At 45.2% G+C, this 19770-nt stretch overlaps 1 protein-coding gene across 1 annotated transcript in view; it reads left to right on the forward strand.

Annotated features, from left to right (window-relative positions):
- Positions 1 to 1486: 1486 nt before the first annotated feature.
- The window catches only part of ACSBG1 (acyl-CoA synthetase bubblegum family member 1), a gene marked incomplete at both ends in the record, with an annotated part of 60662 nt that continues 42378 nt past the window's right edge, over positions 1487 to 19770 (forward strand). The window contains one exon of the mRNA XM_082851986.1: positions 1487 to 1566. Coding sequence (XP_082708112.1) covers positions 1487 to 1566 — 80 coding nt within the window. The remainder of the gene's footprint in view (positions 1567 to 19770) is intronic.

Consider the following 19770-nt stretch of genomic DNA (forward strand, 5'->3'; position numbering starts at 1 on the left):
TGTGCCTTCAGTGTATTGGGAGGCAGTCCTAGGGTCCACGCTCTGAATTTTCATGGATTCAGGCAAGCTCTTTCTCAGCCACCTGCCTCTACCAGTTAAGACGTGTGACCCAGCTGAACCTGCTGACCCCTTTTGGGGACATCTCGTAGAATCTCCACCAGTGCCTCCTGTATTCAGGCTGTACTCAGTTGGATCATGTGCCCCCAAAAGTCATGCACACCCAGAGCCTTGGAGTGTGACCTTATTTGAAAATAGGCTCTTTACAGATATAATTAGTTAAGATGATATCATACTGGATTAGGGTAGTCCCTAGTCCAATGACTGTTGTCCTTAAGAGAAAATAGGGACCTAGACACAGAGGGCAGACAGTCATGTGGAGACAGAGGCAGAGATTGGAGGGACACGTCTACCAGCCAAGGAACAGAAGGATTTCTGGGAACCACCAGAAGCTAGAAGAGGCAAAGAAAGATTCTTCCCTAGAGCTTTTAGAGAGAGCATGGCCCTAATGACCCCTTGATTTCAGACTTCTGGCGTCTAGAACTGTGAGAGAATACATTTCTGTTTTAAGCTACCCAGTTCGTGGTACTTCGTTCCTGCAGGGAACTAGTACAATCTAAGGGGGAGATTTCTGGTACTCAGAGAAAGCCCCCCGCCACCTGCCGTGCCCTACGTGAATTTTCCGCATCTGTTTACAGATGCTGCAGACCCACCATCAGTACTCTTCTTTCCTTTAGCTGATGGAACAGATCCACACTTCTATTTTGGTGCCCCTGGGTGGTCATGTTCCTAGGTCCTCTATCACGTCTGCTTCAGTGCAAATGCTTCTGTCAACTATATCATAGTCCTCAGTGTTGGAAATGTCTCTTTCCTTCCCCTGGACTGGGGTTCCTTGAGGGCAGGAGCCACAGGTCCTCCTCGGTTCCCCAGCCTCCAGTGCAGGGTCTGGGGGAGGTGGGCTGTGCGGGTGAAACCCCTTCCTGGGGCTGCGTCCAGCCGACGGTGAGGCAAGGTTGCAGGATGTGGGCAGTCGAGGTTAGCAGCCACTGCAGGATCTGAATCCAGATTGGAGCTGAGAACTCCTTGGGCTACGACGTGGCCTTTTAAAGCCAGTGAGGAGGTTTTCTGGGGGCCTAGAAGCCCTGAGCCCATTGGCCAGACTTCCTGGGAGAACCAGAGTGGATTTGCATGAAAAAGAACACTGGCTTCATTGAAATTCTCCTCGTCTTGAGTGAAACAAAATCACAAAGAAAAGGAAAGTTTTAATCCTGAGCAACTTCACCGCTGAGGGGTGTTTTGAGCTTCTAAAAATAGAGAGGAAATGGGTCTCTTTGGGCCACTCTAGTCACTGCCTCCCCAGCCAACCCCCACCACCCAGTCAAGGCCAACCTCTCATGCAGTGGGAGACAGCTCTCTCTCCAGCAGATGCCCGCGGCGGGTGCCGTGCACTTCTGGAGCCGGACGCAGCTGTCCCCCCCAGGACCCCAGCATGCCGGACAGCAGAGTGACCCCGCAGGAGAGCCGGCTGGATGCGAGCCTGGGGACCACCCAAGAACACTTGGGAACCAGGTAAGTTGGAGGTCGGTCTCTGTCCATGGAGCCTCTGGCCGAGCTCTGGACTTGACTCTGCTGTGTGAACCTGGGCAAGCTGCTGCACTCTCTGAGCCTCAGTTTCTTCATCTGGGAAATGAAGGGAAGGGTCTGGATGATCTCTAAATGGAATAAGCCCTGGACTGGGACATATGTCACTTGAAACTGTCTACTCCGCTGTGTGGCCAAGAGGGGCTCAACCGAGAATGAGGGCATGAGTAGGGGGCTGCAGGTGGATGGACGAAGAAGTTTTCAGTCAATAGGAATATTTCCCTGTCTCCTCAAGGGGGCTTTTGGCATGTGGGGGTCAATGACAGACAAGGACAGGGGAGAGCCAGAGGATCCGGCTCCAGCTTGCTGTGTGACCTTGGTGGGTCCCTGCGCCTCTCCGGACTGCAGCTTCCCTGTCTGTACATGAAGGCAGTGGTTGAATTTTCCCCAAAGCCCTCCTGCTGTATGTGTTCTGCTAATCTGTGATTCAGAGGAAGCGGATTCAATTGGTCAGCCATTCACTAGTGCCCACTCTGGCCCAGGCCCTGTCCATCCAAGGAGTGGTAAGATCCTGAGAAGTTGAGACCCAGTCCTGGCCCAAGAAGCCCTCAACCAGGAGGCAGGGAGAAGGCAGACACATGGAACCCCAGGGTCCAGATGCCTGTGGTCTGTGCCCAGGAGGAACACAGGCCAGGAGGAGGAGGGAAGCTTCCAACGGGAGACTCTTGAGACAGGTCTTCGATGGTCAGGAGGGCACTAACAGAGAGGAAGGGCCATGCGGGAGAAGGGACCAGCATTGCCAGGGTGAGAATATGCGAAGCAAGACGGGGAACTCAGGGAAGGGAGAGGCCTGGGTGGCTGGAGTGTGGAAGGGGAGAAGGACAAGGGAGAAATGCTAGGGGCTGAGCCCTATGGGGAGAAGTTGCCAGGGTTTGAGCTACAGAGTGAATGGCCATTGTTCTCAATGAGGGGTTACAAGGAAGGAAAGATGGAGCAAATGGAATAAATGTGAAAGTGCCTCACGGGCAGAGGCCCCTCCCAGGGCTGGAGGCCTGGGCCCTGCCCTGGGTCTGCCGAGAACGGAGAATGGACTCCTGTCCTGCCAGAAGCAGGGGCTCCTTACCTTCAAGACCTCCAAGAGCATGAGGTCCAGCCCCCTCCCTGGGAGGGTCAGTGGGGCCCTCAATGTGGGCTGGCTGGAATTCCCTCACCCTGGGGAATGGGCTCACAGAGGCCTGGACCTGCTTTGCAGACTCCATAAAAGAGGAGCAGCAGAGAGCCCCAGGCTGGGGCAGGGCTGCTAAGGGTAGGTAGGCGAGGAGCCCTGTGGGGGAAGAGAGGGCTGAAAACTCAGAAGGTCAGGCCCCTGCTTTCTTGCTCAGCGACTTCGGGTAAGTTGTTGATCTTCTCTGAGCCTTCGTATCACCGTCTGTACAAATGAAGACAAAACGCCTGACCGCTATTAACCCTGCAGAAAATTTGGACAGATTCTATCAGCTGGTGTGTATGCAATGCTTTCAAAGGCACAAGGGCCACCCCTCAAAGGCATAGTTAACCTCCTAGCAATGCCTGGGAATTCTCTTAGCAGGCTGCGGGTGCTCATGCCTTGGGTTCCCATCCAGCTCTGCTCTGGACCTAATCTGATTCTGGGCAAGTCACCCTCTCTGAGCCTCAGTTTCTCCATCTGTCAAATGGGGATGATAATGCCTGCTCTGTCGGCCTTGCAGAGTAGTCATGAGGAAAGAACTTTGAACCCTTGTTTAACATTGTTCTCAAGTCAGAGGCCGTTACAGCTGCTGTGATGCCCCTCCAGGCCAGCCCCAGCAGCAAAGGGCTCTATCTCAGGCTTGCCTATCTGTCCTGGCCTTGTGGCCATGGGCCGGCTGCTGCTCCTGGGGGAGGGTGGGCCTACATTCCTCCAAGAGCCTGAGAGGGGCCTTATCTTACGCCCTTCCCCTTCCCAGGGTTGCAGAGGGGAGGCCGGAGATCAGGGAGGTGGAGACTGGGAAGAGGAGGGTTTGCACACCAGGCTGACCCACATGAATTCCCTTTTGTGCCACACCACTTGCAGGGTTGGAGGGAGGGAGCCGGGCCAGGGCCAAGAGAGGCTGGGTCTGCTGGGTTGGAGCCAAGACGGGTCAGGCGCTGATCTGGCAGCTTGCGCTCTGTGTCCTTTGAGGCTGCGGCTGTAGACCATGCCATCCATCAGGAGTACCCATCGGAGTAGCCCTGTTAAACCCTCGGTGCGGGAGGGACACCAGCCTCCCTGAGCCTGAAGAAGCCCAGGTTGGAGGAAGGGCTTCAGAAGAACCAGAGAAGGAGACAGTTCATCCTGGGTTTGAAGGGTGGTGGATGCCCTGGTGGTAGGCAGGGGCATCCTGTGGACAGAAGCTGTGGTTGTGGAGGAGTTACAGGTGGCCATCAGACCAGTCAGGTTAACTCCTAAGCTAACTCCTAGGTCTGGATAGGCTGGTGTGGCCAGACTAGGGGCAGCCAGGCATGAGGGCTGCCAGAGCCAGAGGAAGAGGCAGAGAGGAGCCCTGGCAGGCGTGGAAGCAGTAAAAGCAGAAGGAGAGCCTAGTTTGGGGAGGTGACTCTGGCAGCAGTGAATGCAGGCTGGAGTTGGGAGGCAGACGCCAGGAGAAAGGAGCCTGCAGAGTCGAGTCTGGCCCAGGGAAGGATGGTGAACTCTGAACTGACCATATTCCCCCTGGGCTCCCAGCTGCCTCTCCCAGCCCTGCCTGCTCAAAGACTGGGTGCCGAGAGGAGTTCCCTCAGAGCCAGGAGTGTGGGACAGGCACAGGAGGCTGCTGCAAGCCCAGTGAAGAAGGCTGTTCTCACTGATAAAGCTTTCCAAGGATGATAGGGAGTGAGCTCCCCATCTCTGGGGTGTGCAAGCCTGGGAGGAACAAACCTAATGCAAATGCTATGGAAATGATACAGGTATCCTTAAGAACATGGAATATCCAGGGCCTTCTAGTTTTCCCAACTTCCTCCCCCTCACTTCCCCATAATATGAGAAATGGTTATCGTAGAGTTGCCTTTTCCCTCTTATTTTGGTATCTTTATTATCTATCTGTTTTCATAAGTATACATTCATCTATTCAAAATTATTTATTGTTGAATATGTCAGGTACTATGCTAAGAGAATATCATAGAAAACAAAACAAGCCCCAACTTAAGGAATTAACATACTTGCAGCAAAGACAGACATGAACAAATAATTATATAATTATCTTTTTTTTTTTTGTAAATTTATTTATTTTTGGCTGCTTTGATTCTTCATTGCTGAGTACGGGCTTTCTCTAGTTGCATCGAGCGAGAGCTACTCTTCATTGTGGTACGCGGGCTTCTCATTGCGGTGGCTTCTCTTGTTGTGGAGCATGGGCTCTAGGCGTGCAGGCTTCAGTAGTTGTGGCACGCAGGCTCAGTAGTTGTGGCTTGCAGGCTCTAGAGCGCAGGCTCAGTAGTTGTGGCTCATGGGCTTAGTTGCTCCACGGCATGTGGGATCTTCCCAGACCAGGGCTTGTACCCGTGTCCTCTTCATTGGCAGGCAGATTCTTAACCACTGCACCACCAGGGAAGTCCCAATAATTATACAATTACTTATTAAACTATAAGTGCAAAAGGTGCCATGAAAGAATTAAGGGGGAAAAGGAGGGAATGTGGTCATTGCCACTGAATTGCATACTTAAAAATTATTAAAATGGAAAATGTTTAATTTCTTAATATCTGACTCAGAGGTTGGTGAAGTCTTCCTTGGGAAAAGTAACATTTAAGCTGAGACCCGAAAGAGGAGTAGGAGTTGATAGGGAAAGATGTTTCTAAGAAAAGGGCATAGCACGTGCAAAGGCCTTGAGGAGCTTGCAGTGTTTGAGAAACTAAAAGACCAGTCGGCACAGGACAGAGGATGTGGGAGTATATTATAAGTACCACAGGAAGGCAAGGTCAAGAGTCCCAGGATAAAGGGCAGGGCACATCCCAGAAGTCAGAATCCCTGGGGCAAAGTAACCCTGGGCATAGACCTCTTTTTTTTTTTTTTTTTAACGATTATTTATTTATTTTATTTATTTGGCTACATTGGGTCTTAGCGGCGGCATGTGGGATCTTCTCTGTGGCACGCGGGATCTTTTGTAGTGACTCCTCATTGCGGTGCGCGGGCTTCTCTCTAGTTGTGGTGCTGAGTGCACGAGCTCAGTAGTTGTGGTGTGCGTGCGTGCTCTCTAGCTGTGGAGGGCTGGCTCCGGAGTGCGTGGGCAGGCTTCTCTCTAGTTGTGGCACATGGGCTCCAGAGCACATGGGCTCAGTAGTTGCGGCACCTGGGCTTAGTTGCCCCGTGGCATGTGGGAACTTAGTTCCCCAACCAGGAATAGAACCCGCATCTCCTGCATTGGCAGGTGGATTCTTAACCACTGGACCACCAGGGAAGTCCCGGTCCTAGACATCTGAATACAAGTCTGGATGCTTTCAGGATGCAGATGAGCCTAGGCCAGCACTGAGTTCCTGCAGTGGCTGTAGAGTCACTGGCTGGGGTCAATAGAGCCCAAGCTGGCCTGGAGTCAGAACGCTGGGCCAGAAGCTGACTCACTCTGTCCCTAGGCAAGTCCCTGAATGGTAGGCTCTCAGGCCAGTGGGGGTTTTTTAGGTCACTGAGTCTAACCCACTCTGTCACAACATTCACATACTGTCAACCTACCCTGACTTGAATACCTCCAGGGATGAGGAACTCACTACTTATCTCTTTGTCCTGCAAAAGACATGGGTAGTGATAGTGAGAGAAAGTCCTATATCACCCTGGGTTCTATGAGTGCCCCCTGGGTCCTGGCTCTAGCCCTCCTCCCCAGGCAGCCCTGGCTCCTTGCAAAGGAGCCTGTGAGGAACATTTAAAGTCAGGGCTGGGAAGGTGCTTTGGAAACTGCAAAGGTTGCACCATGTGAAGGACATCTAGGACCTAGCTTGGACTCTAGCCCCAAGCAGCTGTAAAATAAGAATTTACATCTGCAAAATATAATAGGTTGTGTGTAAGCAAAATTTTCATATAGTGAAATGTACGGATATGTGTATAATTTGATGACTTTTGACAAAAAGTATATACCCCTGTAATCAACAGCTCAGTAGAAATATAGGACATTTTCATCAGCCCAGAATGTCCTCTCTGCTCCGTTCTAGTCAGCTCTCACCCCCATTTGTCCTCAAGCAAACCAGTTTTGAACAGCCACTGTTTTCTGGCGGTTCTTGAACATCGTATAAATGGAATCACACAGCATGTACTTTTCTATGTCTGGCTCCTTTCACTCATCATGACGTTTGCACGATTCCTCCATGTGTGAAGTGTTTCAGTAGTTCATTCCTTTGTACCATTGAGTAGAATGCCGCCGAGTGGCTAGACCACGATTTGTTTGTCCATTTTCCTGTTGAAGGCATTTGAGTTGTTTCCAGTGGGGATTTTATTAGTAAAGCTGCTGTGAACTTTCTTGTATAAGGTTTTCTGCGGACATATATATTCATTTCCTTGGAGAAGACCCTAGAAATACAACTGTTGTATCAGAAGATAGCTGTATGTTTAAAGAAGCCACCCGAAGTTTTCCAAAGTGGTCATGCCATCACCAAGAGCAGTTTCTGTTGCTCCAAATCTTTGTCAACACTAAATATTGTTAGTCTTTTTAATTTTACCTATTCTGGTGGTCGAATAGTGGTATCTCATTGTGGTTTTAATTTCCCTGATAATGATGTTGAGCTTATTTTCATGTGCTTATTGGCCATTTCTATATCTTCTTTTGTGAAGTGTCTATCCAGATCTTTAGACCATTTTATAATTGTGTTCTTAATCCTTTTATTACCGATTTGCAGAGATTTCTCTGTATATTCTGGATATCAGTCCCTAACTAGATACTTGTATGGAAAATATTATCTCCCAGTTTGTGGCTTATCTTCATTTCCTTAATGCTGTCTTTTGATGAGCAAACATCTTTTTATTTGATAAATCTAATTTATCTAAGTATTTCTTTTATGGTTAGTGCTTTTGCATCCTCTCTAAGAAATCTTGGCCTGTACTAAGGTCACAAAGATACTTTTTTCTATGTGTTCTACTAAAAGCTTTAGCCTTACATTTAGGTCTATGATCCATCTCAAATTAATATTTTCTTTTTTCCCACATTTTTATCCAGTTATTCAAGTGCCATTTGTTGAAAATGATATTTTTTTCAGTATTAAATTGCTGTGGCTCCTTTGTTTAAAAAAAAAAAAAAAGAAAGTCAATTGTCCATATGTAGGGACCTATTTCTAGATTTCCTTCCATTGAACTATTTTTCTATATTTATGTCAACACACACTGTCTTCATTACTATAGCTTTATATTAAGTCTTGAATCAGATAGTGTTGGTCCTCCAACTTTGTTCTTTTTTATTTTTCAAGATTGTTTTGGTTATCCTGGGAGCAGTAGACGCCTCTAAGATGCTCCTCAATGAGTCTTACCTTCTGTATTCTTGTGTAATCCCCTACCCTTGAATGTGGGCCCACCTAGTAACTCATTTCTAAGAAGTAGAATATGGCAAAAGTGATGGAATTTCATTTCAGAGATTTGGTTACAAAAAGACCATGATTTCATTTTTACTGCTCTCCCTCATTTTCTTACTTGCTTGCTCTGAGGGAGAGGCCCAGGTGGCAAGGGCCTGAGGGAACCCTCTGGTCAACAACCATTAAGGATTTGAGACCCTCAGCCCAACAACCTGCAAGGAACTTAATTCTGCCAACAACCCCATGAGTGAGCTCGGAAGCAGATCCTCTCCCAGTTGAACCTTCAGATGAGAACACAGCCCTGGCTGACAAAATCACAAGAGATTTTGAGCCAGAGGCACTCAGTTAAGCCACACCTGGATGTCTAACCCACAGAAACTGTAAGATAATAAATGCTTGTATTTTAAGTCACCACGTTTTGGGATGCTTGTTATGGAATAATAGGTTACTAACACAATAGCTCCTTTGTATTTCCATGCAAAATTTAGAATTATCTTGTCAGTCGCAACAAAAAAGACTGCTGGAATTTTGACTGAGAATGAACTGAATCTATATTTCAAGTTGGGGAGAATATCCTGATCAATGAACATGGTATGTATTTCCGTTTACTTAGGTCTTTGATTTCTCTCAACTATGATTTGTAGTTTTCAGTTGTAGATGTCTTACACCTTTTTTCCTATATTTGTTCCTAAGAATTGTATGGGTTTTGATACTATGTAAATTGTATTTTAAAGTTAATTTTCTAATAATTTATTATTTATATAAAAATACAATCGATTTAAAAAAATTGACCTTGTATCCTGTGATAGTACTAAATTAATTTATTAGTTCTAGTGTTTCTTTTTTTTTTTTTTTTGTAGTACGCAGACCTCTCACTGTTGTGGCTTCTCCCATTGCAGAGCACAGGCTCCAGACACGCAGGCTCAGCGGCCATGGCTCACGGACCTAGCCGCTCCGCGGTATGTGGGATCTTCCCAAACTGGGGCACGAACCCTTGTCCCCTGCATCAGCAGGCAAACTCTCAACAACTGTGCCACCAGGGAAGCCCTAGTGTTTCTTTTTATAGATCCCCTAGGATTTTTTTATATATACAATTTTGTTATCTATTTTAAAAGATAGTTTTACTTCTTTTACTTCCAATCATTTTGCCTTTTTTTTTTTTTGCCTTATGGCACAGGCTAGGACCTCCAATATGATGCTGAATAGAGGTAGTAAGAGTGGGCATCCTTGTCTTGTTTCTAATATATTTAGCATTTCCACTGATCTTCATTCCTTCTTGTAAATCCATGTTTTCATATGGTGTAATTCCTATCAGCCCGAATAAATCCCTATAGCATTTCTTGTAGTGAAGGTGTCCTAGTTAATCTCTTGCTGCTTAACAAATCACTCAAAACTGTGGTGCCTCAAACCAACAACAATCATTTATTATCTCTCATGGTTTATATGGGTCAGTAATTCAGGAGCAACTTAGTTAAGTGGTTCTGGCTCAGGGTCTCTCATGAGGTTACAGCCAAGATGTCAGCCAGGGTAATAATACTCATCTGGAATTGGAAGACCCTCTTTCAAGCTCACTTATAAGGTCATTGGTAGACCTCTGTTCCTCACTGGCTGTGTTAGTTTCCTGTTGCCACTTTAACAAATTACCACAAGCTTGGTGGTTTAAGACAGAACTTTATTCTTTCATAGTTCTGGAAGCCAGAAGTCTGAAATCAGTTTCACAGGGCTTAAATCAAGGGTCAGCAGGGCTGTGCTCCCTCCAGAGGCTCTAGGAGAGAATCCGTTCTTGGCTTCTTCCATCTCCTGGAGGCTCCCCACATCCACCCTTGGCTTGTGGCCGCACCACTCCAATCTCTGCGTCTGTGGTCACATTGCCTTCTCTTCTGTGTGTGTGTCAAATCTCCTTCTGCCTCCCTCATGTAAGGATACAAGTGAGTGCATTTAATGCCCACCTGGATAATCCAGGATAATGTCCCTGTCTCAAGATCCTTAATTTAATCACATCTGCAAAATCCTTTTTTAGGGGGTGGGGAGGGGAGGCGTGTAAAGGCGTGTAAGATAATATTCAGTTTCCAGAGATTAGGAAATGAATATTTGCAGGGGGTGGGGCATTTTTCAACTTTCTACATTGGTGTTGTCCAGAGATTTTAGTTTTGCCAGTGGACCTCTCTATAGGCTGCTTAAGTGTCTTCTTGACATGACAGCTGGTGGCTGGGCCCAGGGCCATCTCAAAGTTTTCTTTACTCATATGTCTGATGCCTGAGGTGGTAAGACTCAATAAGCTGGGACGGGGAACAGCTGGGGAGCCTCAGTATCTCTATTTCTATGTAGCTTCTTCACATGGTCTCCTTCATGGTGGCTTCAAGGTAGCCAGATTTCTGACATGGTGGGTCAGGGATCCAAAAAGCATGTATCCTGAGAGAGTCAGGTGAAAACCGTATCACCTTTTATGATCTAGCCTTGGAAATTACATAGTGTCACTTCTACTACATTGTATTTGTTAGAAGCTGGTCATTAAGGCCATCCCATATTCAAGGAGAAGAGAATGAAACTCAGCCTATTGATGGGAATAGTGTAAAGAATTTGCAGACATGATTTCAAACCATCACAGAAGTGCGCTGGTGAAAAATCCTCCCATCCTGCATTTAAATGAAATGTCATTATTTCACTTTGTTTTTAATTGAAATATAGTTGATTTACAATGTTGTGTTAGTTTCAGGTGTCCAGCAAAATGATTCAGTTATATATATATATGTATATATATATAGTTTTAGATTCTTTTCCATTAGAGGTTATTGTAAGATATTGAGTATAGTTGCCTGTGCTATACAGTAGGTCCTTGTTGGTTATCCATTTTATATTTGCTTTCATTTTGAAAGATGTTTTTTGAAAGATATTTGATGTTGTCTCACAGGTAACTGAAGCTCTGTTCATTTTTTTTAATATAACAGCTTTATTGAGATATAAACTACATGCCATAAAATTTACCCATTTAAAGTATAAAATCCAGTGGGTTTTAGTATATTCTCAGAGTTGTGCAAACATCACCACAGTCCATTTTATTTTATTATTTTTTGTGTGTGGCTGTGCTGTGAGGCATGTGGGATCTTAGTTCCCTGACCAGGAATGAACCCTTGTCCCTTGCAGTGGAAGCATGGAGTCTTAATCACTGGACATCCAGGGAATTCCCCACAGTCCATTTAAAAATATTTTCATTACCCCAGAAGAAACCCTAGACCCATTAGCAGTCACTCTCCATTTCCCCTCAAGCCTCCAGCCCTAGGCAACCACAAATCTGCTTTTTGTCTCTATAGATCTGCTTATTCTAGACCTCTCACTTAAAGGAACTGATATAATATATCATCTATTGTGAATGGCTTCTTTCACTTAGAATGATATTTTCATGATTCATCCGTGTCATATCATGTATCAGTACTTCATTCCTTTTATGGCCAAATAATGTTCCAGTGTATGGACATGCCACATTTTGTTTACCCAGTCATCAGTTGATGGACATTTGAGTTTTCATTTTCTGGCTATTATGAATAATGCTCCAATGAACATTTATGTACAAGTTTTTGTATGGACATACATTTTAATTTCTTTTGGGTATAAAGCTAGAAGTGGAATTGTTTGGTCATATAATAACTCTATGTATAACCTTTTGAGGAACTAGCACACTGTTTTCCAAAGCAGCTGCATTCCCACCAGCAGTGTACAAGAGCTCCAATTTCTCCACATCCTCACCAACACTGTTAGTATCTGTATTTTATAAACAGCCATTCCAGTGGGTATGAAGTGTTAACTCATTCTGGTTTTGATTTGCATTTCCTGATAGCTGATGGTGTTGAACATCCTTTGTTGTCCATTTGTATGTCTTCTTTGGGGAAATGTCTATTCAAATCCTTGCCCCGTTTTAATTGGGTTTTTTTTTCTTTCCTTTCTTGTTGTTGTTGAACTGTTAGAGTTCTTCATATATTCTACACAATTCTCTTATCAGATAAATGATTTGCAGATATTTCCTTCCATTCTGTGGGTTATCTTTTCACCTTCTTGATGGTGTCCTTTGAAGCACAAAGAGGTTTAATCTTGATGTAGTCCAATTTACCTGTTTTTGTTTTGTTGCTTGTACTTTTGGTGTCATAGCTAAGAAGGCTTTACCTAACTCAAGTCCACCTCTGTGCTTTCACTGCCTAGGGTGTGGGTTCCACCCCTGGTCAAGCAACTAAGATCCCACAAGCCATGTGGCGTGGCCAAAAACCCCCCCAAAAAACAAAAAAATAACAACTTAAGTCCACATAGATTTTCTTCTAATATTTTTACAGTTTAAGCGCTTACATTTTGGCCTTTGATACATTTTGAGTTAATTTTTTGTGTATGGTATGAGGAAAGGGTCCAACTTTATTCTTTTGCATGTGGATATTGAGTTGTCCCAGCACCATTTGTTGATTTGTACCATTTGTTGAAAAGAATACTTTCCGCATTGAATTGGCATGGCACCCTTGTTGAAAATCAGTTGACCCTGTTTGCAGATGACATGATACTATACATAGAGAATCCTAAAGATGCTACCAGAAAACTACTAGAGCTAATCAATGAATTTGGTAAAGTAGCAGGATACAAAATTAATGCACAGAAATCTCTGGTATTCCTATACACTAATGATGAAAAATCTGAAAGTGAAATCAAGAAAACACTCCCATTTACCATTGCAACAAAAAGAATAAAACACCTAGGAATAAACCTACCTAAGGAGACAAAAGACCTGTATGCAGAAAATTATAAGACACTGATGAAAGAAATTAAAGATGATACAAATAGATGGAGAGATATACCATGTTCTTGGATTGGAATAATCAACATTGTGAAAATGACTCTACTACCCAAAGCAATCTACAGATTCAATGCAATCCCTATCAAACTACCACTGGCATTTTTCACAGAACTAGAACAAAAATTTTCACAATTTGTATGGAAACACAAAAGACCCCGAATAGCCAAAGAAATCTTGAGAACGAAAAACGGAGCTGGAGGAATCAGGCTTCCTGACTTCAGACTATACTACAAAGCTACAGTAATCAAGACAGTATGGTACTGGCACAAAAACAGAAATATAGATCAATGGAACAGGATAGAAAGCCCAGAGATAAACCCACGCACGTATGGTCACCTTATCTTTGACAAAGGAGGCAGGAATGTACAGTGGAGAAAGGACAGCCTATTCAATAAGTGGTGCTGGGAAAACTGGACAGCTACATGTAAAAGTATGAGATTAGATCACTCCCTAACACCATACACAAAAATAAGCTCAAAATGGATTAAAGACCTAAATGTAAGGCCAGAAACTATCAAACTCTTAGAGGAAAACATAGGCAGAACACTCTATGACATAAATCACAGCAAGGTCCTTTTTGACCCACCTCCTAGAGAAATGGAAATAAAAACAAAAGTAAACAAATGGGACCTAATGAAACTTAAAAGCTTTTGCGCAGCAAAGGAAATCATAAAGAAGACCAAAAGACAACCCTCAGAATGGGAGAAAATATTTGCAAATGAAGCAACTGACAAAGGATTAATCTCCAAAATTTATAAGCAGCTCATGCAGCTTAATAACAAAAAAACAAACAACCCAATCCAAAAATGGGCAGAAGACCTAAATAGACATTTCTCCAAAGAAGATATACAGAGTGCCAACAAACACATGAAAGAATGCTCAACATCACTAATCATTAGAGAAATGCAAATCAAAACTACAATGAGATATCATCTCACACCAGTCAGAATGGCCATCATCAAAAAATCTAGAAACAATAAATGCTGAAGAGGGTGTGGAGAAAAGGGAACCCTCTTAAACTGTTGGTGGGAATGTAAATTGATACAGCCACTGTGGAGAACAGTATGGAGGTTCCTTAAAAAGCTACAAATAGAACTACCATATGACCCAGCAATCCCACTACTGGGCATATACCCTGAGAAAACCATAATTCAAAAAGAGTCATGTACCAAAATGTTCACTGCAGCTCTATTTACAATAGCCCAGAGATGGAAACAACCTAAGTGTCCATCATCGGATGAATGGATAAAGATGTGACACATATATACAATGGAATATTACTCAGCCATAAAAAGAAACGAAATTGAGCTATTTGTAATGAGGTGGATAGACCTAGAGTCTGTCATACAGAGTGAAGTAAGTCAGAAAGAGAGAGACAAATACCGTATGCTAACACATATATATGGAATTTAAGAAAAAAAAATGTCATGAAAAACCTAGGGGTGAAACAGGAATAAAGACACAGACTTACTAGAGAATGGACTTGAGGCTATGGGGAGGGGGAAGGGTAAACGGTGACAAAGCGAGAAAGAGGCATGGACATATATACACTACCAAACGTAAGGTAGATAGCTAGTGGAAAGCAGCCGCATAGCACACGGAGATCAGTTCGGTGCTTTGTGACCGCCTGGAGGGGTGGAGGGAGGGTGGGAGGGAGGGAGACTCAAGCGGGAAGAGATATGGTAACATATGTATATATATAACTGATTCATTTTGTTGTGAAGCTGAAACTAACATACCATTGTAAAGCAATTATACTCCAATAAAGATGTTAAAAAAAAAAAAAGAAAATCAGTTGACTATAAATGTGAAGGTGGATTTCTGAATCCTATATTCTATTCCATTCATCTATATGTCTATTCTATGCCAGTATCACTTTGTCCTGATTACTGTAGTGTAGGTTTATAGTATGTTTTGAAATCAAGAAGTGTGGTCCTCCAACTTCGGTCTTTTTCAAGATTGTTTCATCTATCCCGGGTCTTTGGAAGTTTCATAGTAATTTTAGACCAGTTTGTTAATTTCTGCCAAAATGCCAGCTAGGATTTTGATATAGATTATGTTGACCGATAGATCAATTTGGCTATCTTTTTTAAAAAAAATTTTTTTAATTAATTACTTTTATTTATTTATCCCTGGCTGCACTGGGTCTTCGTTGCTGCGCGTGGGCCTTTCTCCAGTTGCGGTGAGCGGGGGCTACTCTTCATTGCAGTGCGTGAGCCTCTCATTGCGATGTCTGCTCTTGTTGCAGAGCACTGTCTCTAGGCGCATGGGCTTCAGTAGTTGTGGTGCGTGAGCTCAGTAGTTGTGGTTTGCGGGCTCTAGAGCACAGGCTTAGTAGTTGTGGTGCATGGGCTTAGCTGCTTTGCGGCATGTGGGATCCTCCCAGACCAGAGCTCAAACTCGCGTCCCCTGCATTGGCAGGCAGATTCCCAATGACTGTACCATCAGGGAATACCCAGTTTGGCTATCTTAACAATATTATTATTGCCATTTTAACAATATTAAGTCTCTTTGCTTAGCTTAGCATTTGCTTAGCTCTTTGTTAATTTCTTTCAACAATGTTTCATTCTGTTCAATTAAAAAATCTTTTTTCTCTCTAGTATTTGGATTAAATAATTTCTATTATTCTGTCTTCATGTGTATGAACTTTTTTGGGGGGGGTAGTTTCCAATCTGCTGTTAAGCTCATCTGGTGAATTTTTCATTTCAGAGATTGTACTTTTCTTATACTTTCTATTTTTATGTTGCAATTCTCCATCTGTTCATCAGTGATCATTTTTTCTTTAAATTATCAAACATGTGTTAGCAGCTGTTTCAAAGCCTTTGTATATTTATTCTAACATCTGCGTCATACCTGAGTTGTTTCTATTGGCTGTTTTCTTCCCCTTGACTTTGGCTCGCATTCCCTGCTTTTTCAGATGTCTGATCATTTTTTTGTTATATGTTGGATACTGTGATATGTCAGGAGTATGCTGATTTGAAGAATTTAAAAATACATGTGCATTAAACTAGCGTCTCAGCCACAATGCTCTGCCTTTCTGAGCCAGGTGCTCCTAAGAAAACCCATGTTGCTGAAGCGTGTGGAGAGGCATAAGGAGCTTCAGAGAGCCTCACCCAATTTTAGGCAGAGCATATGGTGGTTCAGAACATAAAATCTGGAATCAGATTGCCTGGATTGGAATCCCAACTATTCCAATTACAAGCTGTATAACCTCCAGCAAGTTACTTCATCTCTTTGTCCTTCCGTTTCCAATTAGATGGGGGATTCTAATTTAGTACCTACTTTATAAGATCATTGAGATAAGTAAATAAGTTAACACGTGTAACGCAATTGCAACAGCACCTGGCACATACTAATTGCTCAGTAAATGTTAGTTCTCACTTTTAAAAAAGTGAAACCATGTTCCCCTAAAAGACCAGGCTCCCACAGCGCTGTGCCTCCACCTCGCAACCCCCTTGCCTGCCATGCTCACAGATACCTCTTCTGTATACAGGCCATGTACGTGCCTCTCTCCTCCACCCTCCTCTTTAGACTGTGGGCTCCTCTAGGGCAGGGACCAAGTCTGGGAGCCAACATTCATGTGCTGCAGGGACACGACACCCCTGTTGGTAGAAGTCTAACTCCCAGCTCTGCCCCCAGCCTGACACCATGAAGTTCCTCTGGCCGAGGAGTGGGCAGTATTCTTCCTTCCTCTCATCTCCTTAGTAGAAACATGGAAAACCACCTATCATCAGAACTGGGACTTAGAGACTATCCCTTCCACCCCTTCATTTTATAGATGGAGTAACTGAAGTCCTAACAGGAGGAATGTGCCCAAAGTCAAACTCGTGGTACTTCACGTACAAATGGCAATTTTCTAGGTGTCTTTGCTTTGTGTTGGAATTATGTCAACTCCAAGCTTCATACTGCTCTCCCAACGATGATTCAAGACACCAATTGACAGTTATCTGTGTCTGTCATCAATGCAACATAAGAAAATGGTTTGACGGTTTAAACCTTGGCTATATACAAAATTTTTCAAAATTTTGGAGGAAAGGTGTAAAGAAGGGTCTAATGATGAATTATTGGAAGCAGGAGTTTAGAGGACCATGGGGTGCCCACCTTTCTACACTTCCCACCCTTTTGCCCCTGCCCCACCCACTCGAATCACCCAGCAGACCTGAGACTATTGAGGTATAGCCTGTTGGTTAAGAGCATAAACACTGAAGCCCACTTGCGCCAATTTGCATCCTACTCTGCTAACTGAAAGACCTTGAGCAAGTTACATAATCTCCTTGTACTTCAGTTTCCTCATCTGTAAAGTGGGGATAGTGATAGGAATTACCTTACGGGGCTGTTGTGAGGATTAAATGAGTTAATATATGTGTAAGGTGCACAGAACATTGCCTGGTGCACAGTTAGTGCTGCATACCTGTTAGCTATTAGCCATTACTATCGTTATTCTTGCCTTGTTTTCCCCCAGCTCCTCAGGCCTGGGAGCCTAGTAACACCCAACCTCGTAGCCTTGTCTCTGCCTGGTGCAGCAGAATTCCAGCTCAGGCCCCCAAATCACCAGTCATAGACAGAAAACTGGAAGGCCCTCTGTCTGTGACTTACCTGAGGAAACTGAGTCCCAGAGAGGACCAGGAACTTGCCCAAGTTTACCCAACTAAGGCAGAACCTGGGCTAGAATCCAGATGTCCCAGTGCCCAGGGACCTGTCTTGGGCATGACCAGACTCCTTCCAGGCTTTGCAGGGGAGTTCAGTGTGACCGTGCAGACTGTGTGATTAGCTAGACAGGGTTAAACACTGAGCCACTGCCAATTGGGTTAGAAGTCAGCTGGCTGGCGGGACGGCCCCACCACCATGGATGGTGGGAGCCAAGGTGAAGCTGGGACTAGCCTTTGGCCTCTCAGCAAACACTCTGCTGTTGGGCCCTTAGACTGGGGGCTCAGTCACAGTCAAGGGCCTCTGAGTGCCTGCCCCAAATATGTTCCTTCTGGTGGATCTGGGGGGATATGTCTTAGACCACCCTTGCCCCATCCTCACCCTTTCCAAGAGACCATGGATCCCCAAAAGATCTCTGCATTGGCCAAGGTCCCCCTGTGAGCTGGGGGACCAAGGCCGGGGACGGTCCACAGCCTGAGTCTATGACCAGGGCCCTGTATCCTCTTCTGTCTGCACCAGCATCCCCTGCTGCACCATTGCCTGGGACGCTTACCCTCTGCCTCTAATAAAATAAACCTTCACCCCTATCCAACTTTCTCCCTTTAATTTTCCTGTACCCCCTACCCCAGCCTGGGCCTGGTGACCCCACAGTGACCTTGAATGCATCTTTGTTTTTTGACTGTCAGTCCCATCATCTCCAAGCCTTCCAGGCAGGGACCAGGCTCACTGGGCTCACCTCTGCCCCCAGGCCCCCTGCAATGTCTGCAGAGGAGGCACTCAGTCAATAATCATAGTAGGAAGGAAGAGAGTCGCGGAGCCGTCCGTCATGGGGCGGGGAGAGATCATTTCCAGCTCTGAGAATATGGGCTTAAGGTTTTTATCTCAGGGTAGACAATTATGTTTTAAAAAGTAATACCCAGACTCTCAATGTTAAGTGCTCTGGGATGGGCTCAGCCAGGACAGCTCCAGGAAGAAACATGAGAGCTGGGGGTCCCTCCCAGAGGGCTTCCGGGAGGAGGAAGGGTCTGAAGAACAGTTGGAAGCTTCTGCCAGGGGGAGGCAACCTTGTGGCTTTTCTGTTTTGTTTTGTTTTTTTTAACATCTTTATTGGAGTGTAATTGCTTTACAATGGTGTAAAATGCTTTACATGTAGTTTCTGCTTTATAACAAAGTGAATCAGTTATACATATACATATGTCCCCACATCTCTTCCCTCTTGCATCTCCCTCCCTCCCACCCTCCCTATCCCACCCCTCTAGGTGGTCACAAAGCACCGAGCTGATCTCCCTGCGCTAGGGGATAGAAAGGGAAGATGACACATTTCCCAAGCCCTCCTGCCTAGAATAAGCCCATTTGCCCAGCCTCCTCGTCAGTTTGGGAACTCTACATCCAGAGTGGCTGTCGAGCTGCCTGGGAGGGGCTGAGGGATCTGGGCACGTGTTCCTGCTAGCCCCCCGAAGTGAGGACACTTCTCCCGCCATGCCCACCCACATCAACCCCCAGTGCCAACTCCTATCATCAACAACAATGCTCTGTCCTCACTAGGAAAGCGGGAGGAGGAGAAGAGGGGCAGCCCGTATTCTCTTCAGGACAGAGGAAGAGTCTGCATTCCCTTCTGGGGTTCACTGGGTTGGTTGTTAATATAGCATGGGCTTCCCAAGCCCCCTGGGTGCCCTGAAACTGCAAGAGACCATCTGCAAACATTGATGGTGGGGCCAGGGGAGGGCTTCCAGCAGTTTCTCAAAGGTCTCATAACTCATGGGAGGCTCAGGACCAACACCCCGAACTCAAATTGTCAGGGTGCCCTGAGGTGGCAGTGGGCAAGGATCACTGGGGGAAAAGGCCATTAAGAAACTGGAATTTGGGACTTCCCTGGTGGTCCAGTGGTTAAGACTCTGCGTTTCCAATGCAGGGGTCACAGGTTCAATCCCTGGTTGCGGAACTAAGACCTCACGTGCCATGCAGTGCACCCAAAAAACAAACTGGAATTTGAAAGGGCAGAATTCTCTTGAAGTTGGTGTGCTGGTAGTGACAGGCCAGCTTAGTGTAGCAATCTGGAAGTCATCTGCCATCTGACTGGGTGGAGGGCCTTGGAACAACTCCTGCCCCATCCTGCTGCTATGCCCTGACTCTTAGCCTTCGAATTAGGACTTAAGTTCCCCCTAACACCCAGTGGGACTGCCTCCATTTTTTTACTT

This window comes from Leucopleurus acutus (assembly GCF_964270905.1).
Source record: "Leucopleurus acutus genome assembly, chromosome: 1".
NCBI classification, from domain to species: Eukaryota; Metazoa; Chordata; class Mammalia; order Artiodactyla; family Delphinidae; genus Leucopleurus; species Leucopleurus acutus.